We start from the raw sequence: 24,395 nt of genomic DNA, 5'->3' as shown, positions 1-24,395 counted from the left end.
ACTGTGACAAGGTTCTGAGGACCACCTGAGAAACGTCGACGTAATAGCCTTTTCCGAGTAAATCATGTCGGGTGACCAGAGAGTGAGAGCTGTGGAGGCTTATTGTTTATATTTACCGGCTAAAACTGTTGCGGCTCTGTGTAAGTCGGTCACTGACGAAGGTTGAGCGATGTCAAGTAAATTTTAACACGCAATTAGTAACCCGATGGACACCTTGGCACCGATCGCTTGGGCTGTTCAGGGACGCGTGCCCTCATGCCTTTTAGATATTTTACACGCGTTTATTTACAAAAATATTGTTTCGGAGATAAATACTTAAAATATTTTACAAGTTTCACTTTTTGCATAGAAATTACTTTAATTCCACTGTCTAATCATGTAAGTACTAAATTTTATTTGAATCCGATGATTACGGCGGCGTGATAGTTTCATAAACACTCATCCATTCAAACCTTCATTTGGACTTTATCCTTTCAAAAAACACAATTTCAAGAGTTTGAAAAATTCAACATTCAGCCAGACAGAAATATCGACATTTTTATTCTCCAAACCGCATAGCAACAGTACAAATTCATAGCTTGGACACGGCATAACAGGGGAGGCCGCGAATAGTTTTATTGTTGGGTGCTTAACGCTCATTTTTCGGTAATAGACCTTTTGGTAACAAACGTCGATCATTGTTTTTACGCACGCAATCCGCCGGATACCGTGTGCGATATAGCAGAGAGTAAAAGCTTTATAAAGTCCAAGTTACGACGAAGAACTTTTTTAGAGCTTCCAGAGATTTAAACTGAAAATATTTGTTGAAATCTGTAATTAAGAAAAGTTATTAGACACAATACATAAGGATAATTCGTTTTTATATTGATCTGCGCAGAGATAGGTTTATCTAGAGAATGATCTCGAATAGATGCATCATACGAGAGAACAGGAAGAGGTCTCATACAATTTGTGAAGCTTGAGCTCTGCAATATACTCTATTCCGTGACATAACAACAATACAACGAAACTTTTTCGTTGTTGCTCTAATTCTTTTCAATCAGAAAATTGTTTAACTGGCGCAACCATTTATATATAGTTTGTTCAATACAACGGGTTGCGTGTCAATCAGATTTTTATAGTCGTAACCGAAACTTGCACAAGATACACAAAAATAAACGGTTATCACAGTTTTTGTTGTGTATGGGTGAAACTAAATACTAATTTAGCAAGTAGGTCGCTAAGGACGATAACACGAAGTATACCTGAACTACATAATGCTAGTTGGACTTTGCTCCGCCGCTGACCCGTCGCGACATGAAGCCATACAGGTTGTCTATCACAATCACTTCGTGCAGAATTTTAAAGGAGGCTAGACATAGAAAGTGAACGCTGTGTCTTTTGTTCTTTCAGGGCATTTTGAAATATTCCCAACGTATTATGTGTTGTAGTAGATAGGCCTGGCAAATCTGGCTTATCCAAGCTAACAATAATGTTCCAGAATGACCTAGGTAGAGACGAAAAGTCTCAAACTCCCTAGAAGCCGATAGGGCTTAAGAGGAAAAAGTCAGAATCAGTGTGGATGTTTAATGTTTCGTAACGATTTCCGAGAAACGGAGAAAGCTACCACGCACGTCCATCTTTCGTCGTCATGTGACGCTTCTTGTCTTTCTCTAATCACGAGTACACGGCTGGCACACGGTACTAGCGGGCGAGCAGAAGTGAGTCAAGGTGAGGCGCCCGCGTCACCGTTGTTGCTACCCGGATCGACGGCGCCTAACAGCCGCCGAGCGCACCCCGGCGCTCAGTCTAGACCATTATTGTATACTAACGATAGTCTACTAACAGTTAAGTTAATTAAGTGTCGGTTGGGTGTGTGGTTAATAAAAGTATTGTTTTGTAGTAATTTTATTAAAATATTACATTTTGTTATAAGTTAGATAACGCTTTTAGCGTTAAGACCACTTATTGTGCTATTGTTTACAAATTGCATTTTTGTCAAATAAAGCATAAATACATAAGATAAATAAAAAGATGGCAGTCAACATAACATTCAAACTTAATATTATCACATTGAGCCAAAATAGGTTAAAATGGATTAACCAAAATGTGTTTGTCGTATATTACGTATAAATGTTAGTATAATGCTAAAACGTGATTTATTATAAAAATGCACATTAGAGGCAACAATTGCAAGTAAAATAAATTAGGTACATACACTTCGCAAGCATTTAACTCTAAGGCCATGGTACTTCCCCGCATGCAACTCATTAGTTACCCACTGATTTCCTATCCATTCAAATGTTTTATTTTTCTAATGGACAATGGAATTACACTCGAAAAATTACATTTCCAAAATAGATCTCCTTTCTCGAATCGACCATCCGATAGCAAACATAAAAGTTATATTTTAGAACAAAAGTTCGCCACGGCCAAATAATTTATTGTTTTTCTTCATAAGGTCTCACAAAGTGCTCGATTCTGGGCAAGATGGACACTCAAGTAAGGCTGTTTCCATTTCATTGAAGGGTTAAAGCTTGAGACTATACTCAAACTCAACGCTTCAATACATAGAAACAGCTGGCGCCGAGGATGGGTGTGAAGTAACCGTGCTAGATAGACAGGCGACAATGACTAACCAGCTAACCTTTTTGCAATCGGCCCGGTTGCCAGTTCGAATCGAGTCAAGGAGACACATGTATTGTTCAGCTCTATTAAAGGATTTTAATTGTACTAAAGGAGGCTATATATTTTAGACATTTTTACTATTCTGGATAATCAAATATTGTACACACAAACACATATTGATTTAGCCATACAAATAAGTCTGTATATGCACTTGATAGTCTTAACTTTACCATTGTATTTGGGACATTTTTCACTGTTTTTAGAGCGTCAGAGAGCATAAAGGTACATTGTCAAGTCACCTGTGTCCAGTCCATGTCGAATAGTGGGCTTTATGTGCCTAGCTGATATGATGAAGACACCAACATAAAAGAAGACGCTGGAAAACAGTTACTCAGCGTCATGTTATCTCGCATCGCGCTTTCACGTTTGTCGTGTTGGTACGACACGAATGGCGGCGCAGCTGGCATCAGCTGTTCCGAGTTATCTGTGCAATTAATTGCTATATCGCTCCATTCATAGCCAGTTTCACAAGAAAACATTCGTTCTTTTTGCACATAACACTGCAGAGTATCGAACGAACAGAAATTACACATCATTCGCATTAAAATGCACAGTTATCTTTTAGCCGCTGCATGTCGGTATGAGTTAACTGAATCGATTTTTAAATAATTGACTGTTAATTTGCGTGCTGTAAAACTGAGTTACAAGCTTTGCTTCTGCACTCTCGTTACTTTGCACAGCCGCCTGATGGATCGATAGTTTCCCCCGTATCATTATGTTTTGTTTACAGTTGGTTTCGAGTTTTCGTGTTTCATTGTCAATGCAGTCCATTTTTATCTATTTCTCATATACGAAAGAAGCACATTTCCTTACGAGCAGCAGAAAATTATTATGCGACACCATAATGATAATTTTTCTGAGAATAGTAATTGTCAGTCCATCTGTCCTTCTTTGGTCAATTCCAAGCTCCATGTAGATGGAAGTACATAATATGTACTTCCATCTGACGGTCTACACGGAGATAATATGTACTACATATTACATATTACGTGTAAACAGAGATTCGATTAACCAAATGGACTGCAGAAAATTCCAATACTCATTTACGTAGTGCTGCTGCAATTTCAAGACAACCTTCTAGTTCTGTTATTGCAAATCTATCAGTCAGCGGAATATCAAACACTAACGTGTCGCAAACAAAACAGGTCACTCGAAACCGCAAACATAACGCAAGTATTGCGATCTTCATGGAAACCTTGTTGACATATTGATAATAATAATTCGTTACGTCAGTGTGAAAATCGATGTTAGGATCAAAGGATATAATAGTGAAGAGTTAAGAAAGATTTTAGCGAGTTTAAAGATCTTTAAAAACAAAAAACATAGATTTTTAAAATGAGAAAGGAATATGCGGAAATGACACAAAGACATGATCTCTACGCAGCGGTAAATAGCTCACACTTTATGATTTATCTATATACATATATGATTTACCAATAGGTAAATAAATATATTTAAAAGTTTTATTAAACTTACAAAAAAAAGTACGAATGGTAGACTTAAGCCATCGTAATACTGCAATCCCTACCAGTCAACCATTAGACCAAACAGAGATAGCAAGGAGATGCATTAAGTGCAGGTGCATTTCGGGTAATTTTATGTTCTGTTGATTTCTTATTTTGTTTTACAATAGAAGAAAAACTCTAATTAATAATTAAGAGTGAAACGGCGCCAGTAACTTTGACATAGTCATTAATAGTTAAATTATTAATGAACACCTACCAATATTTATTGTACACAAAAATTAGGTCAAAACGTATAAGATATATCGATATAAAGCAAAAAAAGTACTTTAAAATATTTGTTTGGTAGATATTGACATATCGAAATTACTTTCGTACTTATTTTTTTCTTCATCCCTTAAAACCATTTCACGTGGGGCTGGCACGCCTCCTCCTTAGCGGTATTAGACGACACCATATATGTACATACGTACATTTAATGAATTATATTTATATATAACTATTTTTGTTTCTTCCAAGATTGCAATTGATTAGAAGCTTAGTCACCACATGTTCGCAAAAAAAAAAAGCTGGAGTTAATCTCTTGTTTATTACCATGTAATTTACATCAAACATCTGTCAGTTTATTTTGCTTTTCTATCACTAACCCACTATCCCGTAAACATGAAACAAGTGGGATTTATAAAGCCATCTGATGAAAAACGACTGCGTTACTGTTATTTTAGATGTAATGTTCGAGTTTGTAAAATTGACGTAAATTATCTTAAATATCAATTCATTGATGTCGTGATCTCGTGATGATAAATGATTTATTATTATAATAAATTACTAATAAATCACGATATTTACTTTCGTTTTGAGTCTATTTAGATATGCATTCAATAAAATAGTAAAATTATAACGTATTTACTGTCTTGCACCTTTAATAAACTTCTACTAAAATTCTTAATAACAATAACGTAGTCTTCTGTTTTAAAAATACGTTAAAACCTTTTGAGCTATGAATCCCTATAATTTAAGCTCCAGCCTAACAATACCGGCATATATTTTTGAAACAATAACATGAGCTTAAAAAAATTAAAACGAATTATGTAAAAAGCTTTCGTCCATAAATTAGCCCCGTATGTACTTCGTCGTCATTAGGTTTTCGTGTTTATTGACACGGCTGGCAGAATGCCACGTAAACAGACCACCATATAGGGCAACGACCACGTACCACACTCAAATAGAACATTAGACAATATTCTATTAATATCTACATTAAAAATAGATCGGGAGAGGGGAGCCCACGTGGCTAAGATTAATTGCCTAGAGTCTGGGAGACGGCGCGTTTTCAAGTGATACGTATAAAAATATTTTTAGGGAACATTTGGTGGGATTTTAAAATATAGTATTAGCTTTCGAAATCATGGTAATACTCGTTTTAATAATTTAAGCCCCGGATGACATTATATCGTGCCATCTCCAGTGTAATATAATATCGTCCGGGAAATTTCCAACCAAAATGTAATAGTGCTTATTAATTACGTATTTATCTCCGTTTGAATTGTAATAATATTTTATTCTTAATACCATAATTTCGCTCAAAATTCCAAAGTTAACGTTTTTTGAATAAAATTTCGCAACTTACTGCCGCAATTTCAGACAGAGATAGAGCAAAGAAATAAAAAAAGAACCTTTATTGAGGCCAGCAGATTCCGTGACGGCGAGTGTTAAGTATAAAATACAAGTGTCAAGTATCGTTTTTGTTAATTAGTCTGTTTTTTTAAGTACAGGCGAATGCAAGTCAATTTATATGCAAGATAAGATAAAAGCAACGAATGTGCGGTTAATTATGATATTGATGTGCTGTTCGCGGTACAGTAAGAGACAAAAACGTGATTGTGTAAATGTATAAGGTTGGTAAACAAACAAGTACTCAAACAGAAAATGACAGTCGTCACGGTCGCGTTTACAATGGCTGATAATATGGACGATTTGTGACCAACGTAATGGGGATACTGTGGCATTGCATCAGCTTAATAGCATGGGAAACGGTTTTTTTTACAGCCATTATGATAACCGGCCATAAAGGCAATGTAGTACAAAATATTTCAGTACGGTTACGCAACTCAACGCAACCGATGGAAGTATGAGCGGAAATACAAATCAATGCCGATTTTTTTTTATCGCGATTGATCGGAAAAACTGATCTTTTTTTGGCAGTATAAGGTGAGCATGAAGCTGCAAAGAACCAATGTGATCATATATTGAATCCCCATACTATTGTAGATTTTATTAATAACAGGACAGGATGGTAAACAGTTTACACACAAACTAAAGTGTTAAGTAAGGAACAGTTGCGTTAAATCCTCAACGTGGTTTTTGTTGCAAGTTACCTAAAATTAAAAAAATACTAATGCTGATTCTGGTCTCGTACGCTTTTCGACAGAAGATGAAACCGAAAAAGCGCTCAGATCAGTAGCAAAATTAGTCATCTAAAATGTGGTTTTAGGGTTTATTACCTACTACCAAAGAGTTTATTATTTATAGCGTTAAAAATCGAGAGAATCTCTTTTCAAATAGATCAATCGGTTGTTCCAATTCACACGTTCTGAATTTAGATTCAGAACGTGTAAGTATAAGAGTATAAACATCAATTGCATTTTCCGTCAGCGCGTGCAAGGAAAGTGATACTGCGTCATGAACACCCACGCACAAGTGAAAACTCGCACGTGAGCTTAAAGGTCATGGGGTAGTAAACATATTGATGGCGCCGTGACTGTATTGGCGTGTGTACACGTGTGGCCCGTGCGATGACAGATCGCTCTAGGAGGATGTATTTTCAATTGTGATCAAAGTATTATTTGTAGGAAAATGAAATTGATAGGACATAACAAAATATATATTTTCAAGTTTCATGCAATAAAGAAATTCATTCATTCATAAAACAGCCGTATCGATAAGAAAACAGATGCATACTTTTCTTTTAAATATTTAGGAAACGGAAATAGCGATGGTATATAATAGGGATGGAATGAATGAAAGAACATAGATTGGCGCCAAAAATCACAAAATTAAAAAAAATGTACTTGTATATGTGTGTGTACCGTATGTACTGAATAAATATACACAATGCCAACATCTCAATTATCGATAAAGAACGATGTACTTACGCGTATCTATTTTTGGTCGGGGATTATCTTTCAATATGAAATGGTTATCGCGAAGAGATAATTTTATATTGTGCGTGTGGTTAATTTGTGTTGTTGCTTGTGGCTAGCTATTTATAAAACAAATTATTCCGACTGTCAATTATATAATACCAGGAAATGTTCAAAGACATTGTAAATATAGTAAAGTATCCCTTATCTAGTAAAAGATAAACAAATCGTAATACATACAATAATTTGTAACCTTGTCCTGTCTACTCGGTTGGCAAAAAGTTCATTTGTTTGGGTGTGAATAAATCTAAAAATACCATTATCGGTAGCTGATTTTCTTGTTCATGACCTTCCAATTTAATTTTATTTTTTTTCCTTATTTATTTAAACCTGATTTGTCAGTTTCTCCGTCTAAATAAATCCGCGGAAAACCACAGAAACGTTAATTTTTTCGCCGGAAGCCAGTACTAGTCGACGAAATCTACCAGATCTAGTCAGATTGATATAACAAACTCATATGACACGAGTACGATTCGAATCAGGGTCCTTTCAATTAACAGCCAGACTTTCATGACCGTTCATTACCAGAGTCTTGGAAGTAGAAGATTTTGGGATTTTGGGCATTAACTTGTCAAGTGCTGTTGCGCAGATTTGGGCTAGAATGCTTTGTCAACTATACTGTCTAGTGTTCCACATCATAAACGGCTTTAAGATTGTATAAGGGTAATGAAGAAGACGAAACGAAAACTGTCGAGAGCATTGACTTAGCTTTCAGTTTGTATTACATTTACGCTTGGTAGTTCATTCATTGAGTAGGTTTTTTAATTTACGATGCAATATATATCAGCTCCCACGCTTAACTCGCCCACAGAATTATCGAAAAAGGCGGCTACAAGTATTGAAACTAACGCCCTCGATATATTTGCATCACAACTATTTCGACAGTGAAACGAAATTGAATTTATTAATCTAGTGTGGCATAATTCGTCAAAATATATTTTTAGTTTTCGCTAAGAAGTAAAAGTAAATGGTAAAAAGGCAACCACATAACGCTTTTACTTGCTTTGAGGATGACTTCCGTCGAACTATAGACGACTATAATAAAGGCAGTCTCGTAATAAATATAGTTTGTCTTTATCTCACTTTACATATACTCTCTCTCACTCTAACGTCGTAGACGTTAGAGTGAGAGATTGCTAGATAGATAGATTGATAGAGAGATTGCTAGCTTGGACAGCTTTTTCTCATTTTCATCATAATTATTTCAGCCCATTTCCATCTACTGCTGAGCATAGGACTCTTTCGCGTTTCTTCCACACTATGTTAAAGAGTTTGTCTGTCTTTCTTTCATGTCAAACCGGAGCATTGGATTATTGATGTTATAGGTAAAGAGCTGGAAAGTGACATAGTATATTTTATGCCGCGAACTAACAGCTAGATAATTATGAAAACAAAAGACTTACCTCGTTTATGTGTTTGTATGTTTTGATGAGGTCTACGCTGAGTTTCCTAAGGGGCGCCGTCGAGGGGTCCCGAAAGTGGTGAGGTATTCGGGCTTGCATAGCCTAGACAAAAAGAGATTGGTTAGTATAATAGATTTATTGCGATAATACGGGAGACAAGCAGTCATGCAAGCATTTTAAGCCGTGGGGGGATAAAAAAATATAGTATTTGCCAAATAAGGTCTCCATTTGTAAACCGGTAATAGTCGTTCACGATGTTTCTGCTACTAATATTTGTTGAATTAAATCATAATAAGTTGAATTAAAAAAAAAATTATATAAGAGGTTCAATCGACACCGAATTTGGCAAAATTATTTACTTTAAACTACTAGTCAAAATAGTGCCATGTGAATATACTATTAAACATTGCGCAAAACAGAACAGCGGTAATAAGTTAAAACAACACCCTTGTATAGTGATAAATGAGACAATCAATGAATTGATGATATACTTTTAATTTTTGCCAACAACAACAAGCGTGCTATTTTGAAATATAGGAAGTCGCTGGCCATCGTTGAGGCATGAGATTTTCATTCACCAGTACCGGTAATATTGGGGTTTCAGGTGAGGCACACTCATACATTACAAAACTAGCTCCCCAGACCACTTAACTAATGAAAACTTCCAGGTACTAAAAGAACGTTGCGAAAGTGACATGCTCTTTAAAACATTTTATGCTCTCTTAACGAATGTGTGCATTAAAGCCGCGGTGTACTCAAATGAGAACCACTGTTCTACCTCTACCAGTGGCCTGTCAACATGTCTACAAGAAAACAGAATTTGAAACAAAAAATGTTATTAGAAAAACGTTATTAGGAAAATATTTTTGCATACAATTTCCATGGAATTTCACGCGGTCGGAGCCGCGGGCAAGCTAGAACGGTGATAAAAAGCGATGTACGGGACGAAATAAGACACGAGCCAGTTTGTATTATCATATGGCGGTCGTTAACACGGCACAAAACGATCGCAATTTGCGCGCCGATGAAAACATCGGTAATAACAGTAAGTCAGCTGAACTATCGGCAGTACGTTTCGGCACGAAATGTTCCATAGATATTGCAAGCAATATACTTTAACACTTTTTTAACACTACTACATTCGAATAGTGGACAATTTATCCTGACCTAGAATGTCTTTTAACGCTATTCCGATTAAAAACGTACTAATACCAAAAAATACTTCAGTTTACGTAAACAGGATCAGACGAAACATTAATAAAAGAACTAGATTTGATTGGTTAATTACATAAATAATAAAAAAGGACTCAAAAAACGACTAAACTCCAACAGAAAAGAAACTAAAACATATTCGACATGTCCTATCACACCTTTTTATTTCTATATCCACCTCATTAGTTACATTTAGTACGTCGAAAGAGGAGCCGGCGAGCACTTAATCATGGCACTTTACTGTCTAATTTATTTACTTGTGAGTAATGTCTAGACGCGCTGGTAATGGCGTTTTAATAAAACAATAGGTGTGCCTACGCAGTTCACGCGAATGTTTCGCGCATTTGTCTACAGTTTTTGGTTTGGCGCGGAATTTTATCTTTAGACACATGTTTTTGTGATAGATTTCTTTTGCCTTTAATGTTTTCTTTTTTATGAGTGTAAAACTACGTCCGTTGGCCGAACACTAGTGATAATCAAAGCAGGCATTAAAAAAGAAAATAAGTTATAATACGTACTTTTTTCTGTCTCGAGCTTTCATTTATGTATGTTTTTTCTGCGCAAGATTTAAATATCTACTACATAAAATAATAAATGCTTATAGTATAACAGACCATCACATCAACTCTGTTGCACCAATTTAGCATCAGTCTAATGCAATAATATCAGATATATAGAAGTGTCCGATACCCACCGATCTGTGGATCTGCTAATACAATTGCACAGGTAGTCGTCAATTCAAACTGCCTCGTCCATCATTTACCTGTGCGGAGGTACAGTGCTGTGGGCTCATGGGGGCGAGCTGATCTTCTGCCACTAACCACCCGTAGAGTACAGACAACAGCCGGCATCACGTCAAACTGCTTCGTGCATCATTTACCTGTGCGGAGGTACGGTAGCGGCAGAAAGCTCGGGGGTTGCGCGGCGTCGCGCTCACCTGAATGTCTGAAGGTGCACTCATGGAGGCGAGCTGGTCTTCAGCCACTAACCGCCCGTAGAGCGGACCGTGCCGCCTCTCGGCGCTGGCGGACTCGGACATACCGCCGCCGACAACGCCCACTGGAACAAACATAACATGTATACAACAAATGCCATTCATATCTGTATTTGTTAATTACGTACCTACGTGACTATTGTTTGTGTATTTCTTTGAGAAATATTACTATTCGTTTTGTTACCCATGTTTATAATTGAAATCTTCAATATCAAGATAAATCGCAGTTCCCTATTCACAAATGATTGTGTGAAAGCTGATAAAGAAAACAAAGCTAACACTTAGTCGCCCTGGGCACTGTTCCCGAGTTGACGTACCAGTAATAGTCGAGAAAACTCACAGCTGCTGACAACCACCGCCATTAAACTTTGATTTAGTGCAGGAAAGTGAATTAGTTTCACTTTCACGCAACTTTACTGAGCACCATTAAATTTTCATTTGCCGTTGACACTTTGACTTGATTGGACAACTGTCTTGACTTCAGTTCGACATTATTTATAAATCTTGAAGCGGTTGCAGAATTTTTTTACCGACAACAAGGCATGTAATTTAATTAATTATTTTCATGCTCAAATGCTTCATATCATTGTAACATAGAACATATTGTAACGATCAAATCGTGAGGTAAGCGTAGTCATAAGCTGACCAACACTATTGTAACGCGAAGTGGTTACTAAACCAATAATGATTAAGCGCATAATATTCTGAGAATCGTCATACATGTACGTCACCGTGATATTGTTGGATAAGGAGTCATCGAAGCGACGCGCTATCGGGCTATTATCAACAACATGAAACAATCCACGATACGATCAAAATTCAAAATTGAAAGTTTTTGTTTGGATACAGAAAATAATTCATGAAACAAAAAATACAAGCAACTTTTATCCAACATGCTATCCTACTAATATAATAATAGATAGAAGTTCGCGCTTTCATGCAAAACAGGCGGATTTCGATGAGAATAAAATCTGAGAAGAACCTATGTTCTCAGATAAAAACTTTTTAAAAGCGAAGTAAAATTATAAATGCGAAACACATTTGTTTATCACGGTTCCGGGTAGCAAACTAATTTTACTATTTGTTGATGATCTATATGTATTTTTAATCCTGTATTTTGAATCAAAAACATTAGTTTTCATAGTATTTCCTGAGACGATTAACAATACAAACAGATCTACTTACGGCTAATAGTTGAGGAATGGATCGGTCGTCAAGGGGCGGTCCGTATCAATCACGCTGATGTCATAATAGACCAAATTGCCATGCGAACGGTCCTTTTTCACCTGTACCGCCCACGCGCCTTTGTGTGTTGGTATGAATGACTCAAAGCAAATTACATAAGCGCCACCACGTCACTAAGTATCCAAACATATTGAATCAATGTAAACTTATTATTTTTATTGGTAGACATAGCGTAATTGACTGTTGACTTGATTAGTATTATCGGTAACGAACTGGTATACACCAGTTCGTTTTTCAAAATGTAAGCCAACGACTTCAATTTAGCGGTATAAGATTCAGTATATCATATATGGATTCAATATTTTTTACTATCAGGTTAAACAACAATATCTCATAGGTAAAGATTAATGATTGACATTGATTTTTCAGTACTTTCTATAACTAATTAATACATATACGGTTCACTCGTCATGTTTATACTTCAAAGACTAAAAAGCTGCTAAAGGATAGCTTCAGCGCTTGTACACAGGTAATCTAGAACCTCGATTTGTACCATTTCGTCCAACAATTCTCACGAGCCAGTTTTATTGTACAGGCTGAAACCTCACGAAACAGCGTGAACTTGAAGATAGTAATAACATTAAAGTTCCCCCGTATAGCTTGTAGAGATTCAAGTTTGTTGGTAAGAAGTCTCTAAACATTTGCAGGGCTACAGTTTCCTTATAACGTTCTCTGGGGGCTATCAACATGTCGGCAGTCGCTTGTGATAGCAGTAACTGTGTTAAACGTCAAAAAAATTGAGAAAATTTAAGCAATGAACTTCGATTGCGTGAGAATCAAGCCCGGGTTTTGTACAGTCAATACTAACAACCTGTCTAAAGTGAGAACGAATCAGCTGACAGTCAAGACAAGTCATCAGCTGACCAACTGTCTAGCTAAACTGCCAATTTCTTATGGCAATAGCGATCGAGACTCAGCACTCAGGTCCTCTTTCGTTGTGTAAACATAGGTACAGCTCGCTGCATCAACAACGGTGTAATACTTTCACAGGCGGGCTAATGCCGTGTTATTAAACCAAGTAGACGGTTGTTTATAAAACGATGAAAATATACAATAAATGAGATTCGAAGTAAGTTATTTTTCATCACAAAATTCAATAGTTTTGACGACCTCGGTGGCGCAGTGGTAAGGTTCTAGCCACTGAACCGAGAGGTCCCGGGTTCGATCCCCGGTCGGGTCATGATGGAAAATGATCTTTTCCTGATTGGCCCGGGTCTTGGATGTTTATCTATATATGTATTTGTTATAAAATATAGTATCGTTGAGTTAGTATCCCATAACACAAGTCTCGAACTTACTTTGGGGCTAGCTCAATCTGTGTGATTTGTCCTAATATATTATATATATAATCTATTTATATGGAAATTTTTAAGTTGCTCGATGAACGTATCGCGACCAGAATGCGACATTAGGAGCACAGGTAACCGGCGAGCATGTATGAGAAAAGAGTAATTAGTATAGAGAAAGCAAGTGAGATGTCAGGTGGAAATCCCTAGTCTCGACCTACCTCTACAGTACAGAAACAGGTGTGACGCTATGATGAATGTATTGTTTAACTTTTTTGTTGACAAACGACTTTCCTAAAATGCCGAAAGATAAAATACAAAATTAAATATACAGTATACAGTATCCAGTTACAGTGAATATATAAAATCTAGATACATTTAGTCTGTCTAGTCAGGTATAATGTTTTGAGCAGTTTTTAGTGCTGTTTCGCAATAAGAGGTGCAAATGTGAACTTTGCCGCCCAATGCAAAGGTCGCAGACAAGTTAATTCTGTCTTATTTGTGTACCGTCTGCCCTGAAGTGACATTTCATAGTAAAACACAGATACTTTGGGGCTGGCACACGTTTTGGTTTAGTTTAGACTTTGATATGTTAAAACAACATCGGTCAAAATGCTCAGTTTTAATGTTTTTATTTTTTTTATTTTTATGAAATATTTAAATTTTATTCGGTTAAAGATGTCAAGAAAATAATTTATAGATAAATATTACAATTGATTAAATTTTCAAAACACCATATCTTCTTTAATAGTTTACATACGAAAATAAGTAAGATTGGAAGCTCCATGCCGACAGCTTGTGAAAAATGCAGTAAATCTATTATCACGAGTGTCGAAGGCCTTTACTATCAAATGCACATGCGCAGTCCATGCGCATTCAGATATCGTCACAAGGAACATGCAACTGCGTAGTTCATCGTGAAACTGAAGCGCAATACGGAAAAGGGGAAAATCATCTCGATGCTCTTTTGATAAAACGCAAAACAAGTTTTCGTTACACTAAGCCCTTGTTTATTACACCTCGTACTAAAAGTGACGTCGTAAATATAGTACATATGAAAATAAGACGGATATAAACATAAAAATTATGAACTCGATAACACCGCGAAGACATCAATGGACGGACAGTGATTTTGGAGGCGTTTGATTTCGAACCTTATATATAGTTAAAATACGGTTGAAATGACAATGGAGACGGGTCACAACGCGTAGACCGCCGATTTAAAACCAGGCCGCATCCGCCTATTAGCATTAAAGACGTCTTAAGTGTTCCGTCTAGATAAATGTTACAACGGATACTGGTCAACCACGGATTGTGTGTTGATATTTTTGGAAAATGTATTATAGTATTAAGTAGGGACCAAACTGGAAGCAAAGACCTTTCTTGCATTTGATCATGTAAGTACCCAGTTACTTCCGTCAGAGTTCCAGTCTGATCCGCAAAACCGATCTACTGCCAATTATTATTATTTTTAATTCCGGTCTGATCCGGTCCTTTTATTATAAATAAGTACAGTCAATTGAAAAACAGTTGCCATGTAAAAATAATTATTTTTTAAATTAAAATATTCAATTATCACTAGCAGTGCGAAAACCATCTTAACTAATACCAAAACAAGAAAAAGTAAAGCCAAGAAACAAATAATCTACAAGAGTTTTGTTCAGCGGATTATTTCAATTTGTAAAGCTAGAGTAGGGAAATGTAACTTGACAGGAGTTTTATTTTAGTAATTTATAACAAAGTACTGAAACATTACTTGACAAGAGTTTTATAAAATGGAAAACAAGAAAAAGCACGGAAAATACGTTCCAGCACCCATTTTTTTCCAGAAAAAAATGGAGTCACTATTAAATCTCAAAACTAAATCTTTCTTCAATACTAACAAGAAAAGAACAGCTGCAAACAATTTTATTGTCGACTGTCCTAAAAATGTGTTTAAAAAGTTAAGGAATCCGAACAGAATATAATAAACTAATTTTGAAAAATATATCTGGTCCCTTATGGATCAATTCTCGTGAATTAGGCGGGAATAATTCTCTCTATAGAGCGTCGGAGCCCAGGATCAACTTTTCTACTTTTTCTCCTACACTGCATGGTCTTCGTCATCCTCATTAGTCAGAAAAGGATGCAAAGACCGTGATAAGTGAAAAAAAACTTTGGAGAAACCAAGATATCTGTATGGTAGTTAGAAGAATATAGTATCTTACTTTATAGTATTACGGTTATTACGGTTAACACGTGATGTTTAAAATATAAAAAATGACGTGGGAACTGTTATCATAAACGTCATGGATTATATCAATTGTTCTATAGAAGTTACGCAATAACATCGTACGATCTGAAACATATGAGAATTTTAACGCGCAATCTTTTCAGAATTATTTAACTGCCCAGACGATTACGTCTTGAAGGTCAATACGCTGATAATATAGCTGGCTAGACTAACATCTATACTTCACCGACTAAAGGAAGAAGCTACTAACGCATTACCTACATACTAAGAAGCTCATGGACACAAGAATGTCGGCTAGGAGAACCATGTTATTGTCTACAGCGCGGATATTTTGCCAACTTTCGTCAATGAGGTAGACTGAAACAGAAAATAGGCGCCACGCTGGCTTCTGACCTAAAATTTAATGCCAAGAATTCAAAACATAAACTTTTTGTGGTAGCCGTTTATAAAAGTTATAAAGTTGAAATTAGTGAATGAAAGTGAGTGTACAGTTGATAATGAATAACCTTTTTAGCCAGCAAAATTGATTCATTTATATATTCATTTATATTAAAGTTTTATTTAGAAACTAAAACATTGTTACGCGAATTTTCTTTTCTACGTACATAAAAATAAATACTGGCCATTATTAAATTTCACCCGCCATCAACCGATAACAAAAAAAATAGAGTAAAGAATATTCAGACTATATCTAAAACAGCCAAATTTCCCGCGCGCACTGGCCGTTAACAATTTTATTTTTAAATTTAAAGTTATTTTTAGCGACATTCCACGATGGTAACCCTACCGGCTACGTCACCGATGCAAGCGGTCCGGACTCCGGCCGACAACCTGTGTTAGCTATGCGAGGAATGCGATTAGCCGCCTGTGGATGGCGTGGGAGGTGCAAAATACGCGAACGCTGCAGTTTGGTGTTAACGACTCCAGCGAACCAGAAACCACAAACATTCTATGGATTTCAACCCTTTGATCGGTGTGAATTAGGACATGATTCTAAATAAAAAAGAAAACATTTAAATGGCCGGGCCAATAGCGAAACTATACAAGAAAATTTAAATTTGCAGGTGATTTCTCAACAGAAACTGTAAAAAAACTTGTTATTGTCTGTTCACTGTTGCTAAGTGAATTCTTGCAATGCTTACATGATTAAGCAAACCGCGAATCGTGACCTAGTGTTTACTATCAAACATTGACGTCTAGCAAAGTTGCTATGTACCTCTTCTATACCTATTTTTTTTTTTTTCAATAAAAGCTATTGCATAATTATTTTATATTTATGTATATCTTATGAAAATCATTATTACTTGTAATTTAACATGACAGTCGAATTGTAAACAATATTTCTTACACGATCAGAATGGGTTGAATATGTTGGTTGTTTATGATAAGTATATTGTATCCACAATTCCACATGTTTATTTGTCTTTAATCAATCAGTAATGTAGTACTCTGGTCCACGAGTATCAAGCACAAGGTTACTCCGGCACCGTGACATCAAGTTTAACTAAAATATGGCCGTTGGATCTAACTGCGCAATTCCCCGCCACTACCAAGAACCCATTAAGACGATCTCCTTGACGCGTCCGAACGGCTAAAGAGAAAAATGATACATGATCTTATTATCCGTTACAGGATCAAACGGATTTTGGGAATATAACAAGAAATAAATAGAATAACTTACAATCGAGAGATTCTCCCTCCTGATCGGACATATCACAAAATTATAACTAAAACACTATCACTAAACACAATCGCTTTGTTTCAAAACAAAAGAGCAATAAAGACCACCCAGGTAGAATGGTTTATTAACACAAAGAAGCACTTGAACCATTCGATCGGTGGAAGTCATCGTTTGACTTGGCGTCTCGGCCGGTGTAAATCGCGGAGGATTTTCAACATGTTCATGTTGAGATAAACGCGTTGCAGTGTCCTTGCGCGGCGCGTGTTGTTGTGAAACAATGTTTCAACACGTGGCGTTTGTTGATGCGTGCCGCGTAGACGATAAGGACGGCGGTGTGGCGCGGAATGCCCGCCACAACTAACGCGCGAAACAGCGTTAGGCTAGTAATAACCAAGCGGAAGGCCACGTGACTCAGATGACAAACACGTCGAACTCTGTACCGGCGATTATCGATGATTCGCGAGAAATGACCCGGCGTATTCATCCTATGAAATCTTTCGAGTCCAAGCGTGATTAGTTTTTACTATCAATTTGAAAGAGCCGTTAGTTGTGCTCATTTTAGAAACTCGAACAAGCATGAGGTATGTAAGTTACAAGTATGAGATATAGGAACAGAACAGAAGCGTGTATGCATATTAGTACACGAATTCCTTTTTTCCCGGCTGGCAGCCACGCAATTTCTCCGATTGTATGCAAATCCTCGAGGCAAACAAAGAATGAAAAAGCACCGATGCAGACGTTCGCTCCGCACCACCTGTGTGCTGCCCGTCTGAGCTCCGGACAAACTACCGCCCTTCAAAATAACCACAGTGTAGAAATAATTCATCCAGGGCGGTAACAGGACAGGTGCTTTGTGTTTTATCAAACTTATAAGTCCGTATCAGTGCTCAGTTTATAAATTCCAAATTTTAAATTCGAGAGAGAAATGAAAAACAAAAAATGTGATGGGGATTTTACTTCTCATTTTATACACCAAATCAACTTGATTCTTCTCGAGTTGAGTCGTATACTCCTCTGCGCCATTACTATTTTCCGTTTGCAATGCGACGCAATCCGACCGAGAGCCGCACCGTAAACAATCTCACCAGGATATTATTCCTAGATCTCATCTCTTTACATATCGACCGGCGTCTTGTCGAGCACGCTTTTATTAGCAGATTTAACAGTCTGCGGCTGGTGAATTATTCATTTTCATTCATTCAATTGTTTTTATATTAAGCACTTAGAAGAAATAGTAGATTTCAAAGCTTGGGAAAGGGCGGTCGCTTAATAGACATAGTTATTCCATCAAGAACCGTCTGGAGAATACAAATCTATTTGAAAAAAGCTGCTCTTTTGCAATAGCCTAGTGGGGATATTTCTATTTAAAAAATAATATCTTTAAAAATACGTAATGCTTTGCCCTTCTTAGTACACTTTGATCAACCAACCTTAAAAGGAGGATCTTAATCTGAGGATGAATAGTTGCGATGTAACTAGTGTTAATAAAATAGGTGCTTTCAATGGAATGCGTCGCATACACGAGGAAGTCGAGGAGGCCCATTAGCATCACCTTGGCCGGGAGTGGGCCGGTCGGCCCCTTCGGAAAATATAGCCGAATGCATATCAATGTGACCTATTAAATCAGTTTGCATAGCGGAGCGGTGGATTAGGCGGAATTTGCGGTTGATATTTAAGGAGTTGTTTTCGTTTTTAGTTTATTAAAGAAGTAACATGTAACTGTTTTATATTAAAATAATCTATCTGTATTCATCATTTCAGCCTGCTTCTGATCATAAATAAGCCTCTATTTTTGTACACTATCTTTGCCTGTCCTGTGCTTGTCTCATGCACGGGGGTACCATTCAGTCAATACTTTACTCCACCTGCCATCATTTTGACGTACCAGGTGGTCTGTCCAGTTCTACTTTCATGACCATGTCTCAACGTCCCGTACTTTGGTAACACCAATCAAAGTGTCGAAAGAAGACATAATCTTTTACAGATTTTGAACTTTCTAAAGCTTCTTAAAGACATACAAAGGTAGCAACATAAAATCTTAGATTGAAATAGGACACATATTTTCTTCAATTGTATTTGTGATACAAAACATAAAATAATAAAGAAAAAAATGTATATTCTTTATAACAACGGCGCCACAGTTGGCGCCACGTTTATTCTAGAACAAGACGTTAATGCAGTTGATAAGTGCACAATGACATGTAAATTAAAACATCATATGCAAATTTCTTATTGTTGATTAAAAATTGCCGGCGATGTAAAATACTGTTTGCATATTTAATCGAATATAAATTAAGTATTCAATGCCCAAATAATCATACAGTATCAATTAAGTACCTACGAAACAATTAACCTGTTGAAGATTAGAAACGGTACCACAGAACGGTATAATTATTTTACGAATAAGTCCTGTAAAAGTAAGTGAAAGAAATAATAAATTGTTTTTCAAAACTTATTAATTTAATAAGTTTTGAAACGGTTTATTTTTTCGAAACGCTCAGGAGGATAACACCCCAGCAGTTGCCTATTCAGTCTTAAGAATAATCCACTTCAGCACGTGCCCACATTTATGAGGTTTTAGCAGACTTCATGTCGGTCATCAGAGGCTACTGGGTCCTATTTGCATAGTGAATATTCTAGATCGTCAAGAATATGATGGCTCTAGAACAGAAACACTCATATCCTCTTTTACCACAGACGTTAAATAATTTTAATATAACATTTATATATAACAATACATAAGCTAATACTACCATAGTGTTTCGAGCTGAATTCATGTGCACCAGTTCAATCATTAATTAATATCTGGTTGTAATCAGCGAAGGGTTTACTGAGTAATTCTTGTATTATATGGGTTTGCGCAGAAAACAGAATACGAAGATGATAAAGATCTCTCTTCTGTAAAGATATCTATCTGATAATGGGTCCAGATAACGATATAGTTATACATAGATTGGATGGAATGCCGAATTATTTTTGTCGTTATTTTCTAGTCGCATACATTCATTAGTTGCTGAGATCTGCTTGCTGTCTTTATTAGTTGACGACATCTAAGGACAAGCGGGCGGGTTTGATTGTAGGACGCGATCGTACTTTAAGTGGCCGTTAAATTAAATCCTACCCAAGGATGTCGTGATAGAAATAAATATGAAAACAGAATATCGATTGAGACGATAAGATTTTACTCGGACTAAATTTGTATGTCAATAAGTGATCATTTCTTAGCGCTGGTGAAGAAGCGGCGCAAGAACTTCACCGCAAACTTCTACTTCGACAAATTCTAGTCTCGATGATACAATTAACAAATCTATTTGTTAGTAACCAGTGAAAATAACGTCTAATAATTGAATATAACAAATACTTAGCCCTCAAAATGTGGTCACACAGGTATAAAATATTCAAGCTCACACTAGTGTGATAGATTTGGTCGCGATTCTCTTGATACCCATGAATTACTGAATATAAAAAGTTTGAAAACAATCGTATGGTCGTGCGGCACCACGGTGCAGATGGCGGAGGCCCGCGAGGCCGCACCGGCAGGTTTAACGGCCGGCCGCCCGTCTGTCTGGCCGTTCACCCGGGGCCCGCGCGGGGGCGCCGAAACGTGCGCGAAAACATCGCGCGCGCCGTTATCGATACCCCAACCTTTTGTGATGCAACCGATTAACTCCATTGTGGTTTTAGTGTGTCGTATTTAATATAGAGGCGCCCGATTCTCACGTAATCGAAGTTCATTTCATCAATCTTCTCCAATTGTTTTCGAATGTGTTAAACAAATTAACAATCGAAAACATTCGATCGGTCGATGCGTTTGATTGAACGTTATCGATCGTGATTATTTATGAACGAAGAAACTGAGTTAAACCGTCAAACCTTCAAAATGTTATGAAATTGAGAATCGAGTCCCAAGTATATTAATGTGCAGGTGGTTGGCTGGTGAAGTAGTTTATTTGAAAATCTATGCTCAGTGACGGAAGAGATTTGGGATCGACAGTTCACCAAAATTATTATGTGATGCAAGATGCAACCTATTAACTCTTTTGGGACCCTGGTAATAACGATTTTTTGAATTTGTATTCGATGTAAAAAGTCACCATGGTGACTGATATAATTGTGCTTACAGGATGTCGGCTTGATATACCTAGGTCAAACGTGTACATTTAGTTGCAAATATTTTGGAACACTTGTCTATTTATCAGTTATCTATTTATCAGCCGAATTGGTGGGCATTTTTATCTCGATATGTACAGATGTCGGACTATCGTTTTTCAGCAAATGCATACTTGTTACGTCACCAGTCCATGATAGCTGATAATATGCGTCTGCGCAGATTGCTTTTGTTTTTGTACAAACAAATACGTGCGGCGTCTATCTTTTGAACTACCTTCGCGGAATCGATGAGATCTGGCGCCTGAGAACGTTCGATCATTTTTTGAACTGATAAATTTTTGTAATCTTATTTTACTGTTAATAATTTTTAAGATACTGTAAAAGCAAACTTATTTCGGAATGATTTCCGAAGAGAGATTCGGATGTACCGAGCTGAATTTCTCATCTGACTTCGATCTTTCTTATTAGTCCATTTTGTAATTTAAATAATTAAAAGCGATTGCTCCGGTAACAAAATTCATTAAAAGTATAATAATATATATGTAGTGTGCTTAGACTACTCGAAATAAAATGCCAATGAGAAGAATGGAAGTAGAATGATTTATTTTACAATATTTACATATATTTATAGTACAACATTGATACTGCACACGTAATTCGCATCACGGCACAACTCGCGCGGTGGTGGGGAGCGCGCTGAACGGAGCGCGCGTCGCGTCGCGTTGTTTCTATTCAAACTGTTTGTGGGCTCCACATTATCCCCCTTCAAGCGAAGCGTACACAAGGTTTGATTACTCTTCCATGTCTTGATATCTTCGGCATAGTTGTTGTTTCCTGTTTTCCCGGCTTGACAATACGTGGTTGCGGCGCACTCGGCGTGTGAGCAGATAGTGAGCGCTGAGATGTACTCGTTGCTGGTGCGGGTTTCGAGGAGTGGGGATGGCTCGGTTGCGCGTTTGCCGCTACGTCGTCATCTTGCTTGATTATGTGTGCCGGTTTGAGTCGATCTATGGATATATTGGATGCTCGAAGTGGCAATTCAATCTTGAAATATTTGTTGTTTCGCTCTATCACTCTGTATGGACCGTCATATGGCGCTATCAAGGGGCTTCTCACAGTGTCATTGCGGACGAATACATGACTGCATGTTGATAATTCCTTATATACGAAGAGGTTCTTACTCGATGCGATTATTCTCTGTACAGGTGATAGAGTTGACATTGTTTCTGTGAACTGGCGGATGAATTGGGCGTCTTCATTCTTTGACTTTGTAGGTACAAAGAAATCGAACGGGACTCGTAGCGTCGAACCATACGTCATCAGTGCAGGACTAGTGTTGTCGTCACGTAGTGCAGTGCGTATGCCAAGCAAAACTGTAGGTAAATCTTCTATCCACCTTGTACTGGCCTCTCTTGCCATCAATGCCGCCTTCAATGTGCGATGGAATCTTTCCACTTTTCCGTTGGCTTGAGGATGATAGGCTGTAGTTCTTATGCGCCTTATGCCACATTTCTTCATTAGTGCATTGAACAATGATGACTCGAATTGCCGTCCTTGGTCCGTGGTGATTCGTAAAGGACATCCAAATCTCGATATCCATCCTTCATAGACTGCTTGAGCAACAATCTCGGCGGTGATTTCTTTGACCGGTATCGCTTCCATCCAGTTCGTGTTGCGATCGATGATTGTGACGAGGTAGCGGTATCCCTGCGAGATCGGTAGAGGTCCAACGATGTCTGTATGTATATGTTCAAATCTTCTTGCCGGTGAAAACTCGCCTAAGGGACTGACGACATGTCTATGAATCTTCGCACGCTGACAACCAATGCAGGATTTGGCCCATGTTCCGACGTCCTTGTTTATAGACGGCCAAAAATATTTTGAAGTCATTATTCTTCTCGTCGTGCGTATTCCTGGATGGCTTAATTCGTGTTGCGCTTTGAAAGCGGCATAACGAAAAGCTTGTGGTAGATACAGTCGATTTTTCCCTGTCGATGTCTCGTACGTGATAGGTTGAGTGACGCCTGTCAGAATTGTGTCGGCAAAAGTTAATTTCGGATGATTTTTCAAATCTTGTAGGGTGATATCTCTTTTCTGTTCTTGTGATAATTTTTCGTAATCTATGCATGTGAGTAGATCTATTTCTTCTATGCGTGACATGGCATCGGCTGCTAGATTTTTTTCTCCTTGTATGAACTTGATTCTTGAACAAAACTGGCTGATATAATGTAGTTGTCTCTCTCTTCTCGGTGTGTCACTGTTGCTCGGCGGTCTTGTTAAGGCGTTTACTAGAGGTTTGTGATCGGTGTAAATGGTCACTTCGCTCCCCTCTATAAGACGTCGTAGGTGTTTGACAGCGGTGTACATAGCTAGTAATTCGCGATCGTACACGCTGTATCGCCGTTGCGTCTCGCTCATTGACTTCGAGAAAAATGCGAGTGGTTTCCATACTTCATTTTCTTTTTGCTGTAGCACTGCGCCCAAACTGCAGTCAGACGCGTCGGTCAACAAAGATAACGGTGCACCGGGTACTGGATGTGATAACGTAGTAGCTTCGAGAACGCTTTGTCGGCATATATCGAAAGCTGTTTCGGCTTCAGTTGTCCATACTATCGGTGTCTTGTCGTTCTTCTTGGCGTTATGTAAGTATTTGTTTAATTCGTGTTGATGTTCGGCTTGATGAGGTAGGCAGTCACGATAGAAGTTGACCATGCCAAGAAATCTTCTAAGATCTTGCACCGTGTTTGGTTTCGGATAGTTAGAGATGGCGTGAGTGCGCTCTTCGGTCGGTGTTATCCCCTCCACTGAGACTTGATAACCGAGGAATTCAATCTTGTTTCTTCCGAATTCACATTTCTCGATGTTTAACGATACTCCATATTTACTTAGGCGTTCCAG

At 37.5% G+C, this 24,395-nt stretch overlaps 1 protein-coding gene across 5 annotated transcripts in view; it reads right to left on the bottom strand.

Moving 5' to 3' along the window:
- mnb (minibrain) overlaps positions 1–24,395 on the bottom strand; it is a 152,838-nt gene that overhangs the window by 116,372 nt on the left and 12,071 nt on the right. For 2 of the 5 annotated variants that reach the window (XM_053752896.1, XM_053752900.1), the window contains exons 2-3: positions 10,829–11,007; positions 8,737–8,838 (exon numbers count right to left, since the gene is read on the bottom strand). In XM_053752896.1, the coding sequence (XP_053608871.1) occupies positions 8,737–8,838; positions 10,829–11,007 (281 nt within the window). Of the gene's footprint in view, positions 1–8,736; positions 8,839–10,828; positions 11,008–17,387; positions 17,755–24,395 lie in introns of those variants that run through there. The other 3 variants (XM_053752897.2, XM_053752899.2, XM_053752898.1) reach the window with 3 other exon arrangements.

Source organism: Plodia interpunctella, chromosome 12, assembly GCF_027563975.2.
Source record: "Plodia interpunctella isolate USDA-ARS_2022_Savannah chromosome 12, ilPloInte3.2, whole genome shotgun sequence".
Lineage (NCBI taxonomy): Eukaryota > Metazoa > Arthropoda > Insecta > Lepidoptera > Pyralidae > Plodia > Plodia interpunctella.
This window is presented reverse-complemented; position numbering and strand designations above follow the sequence as displayed.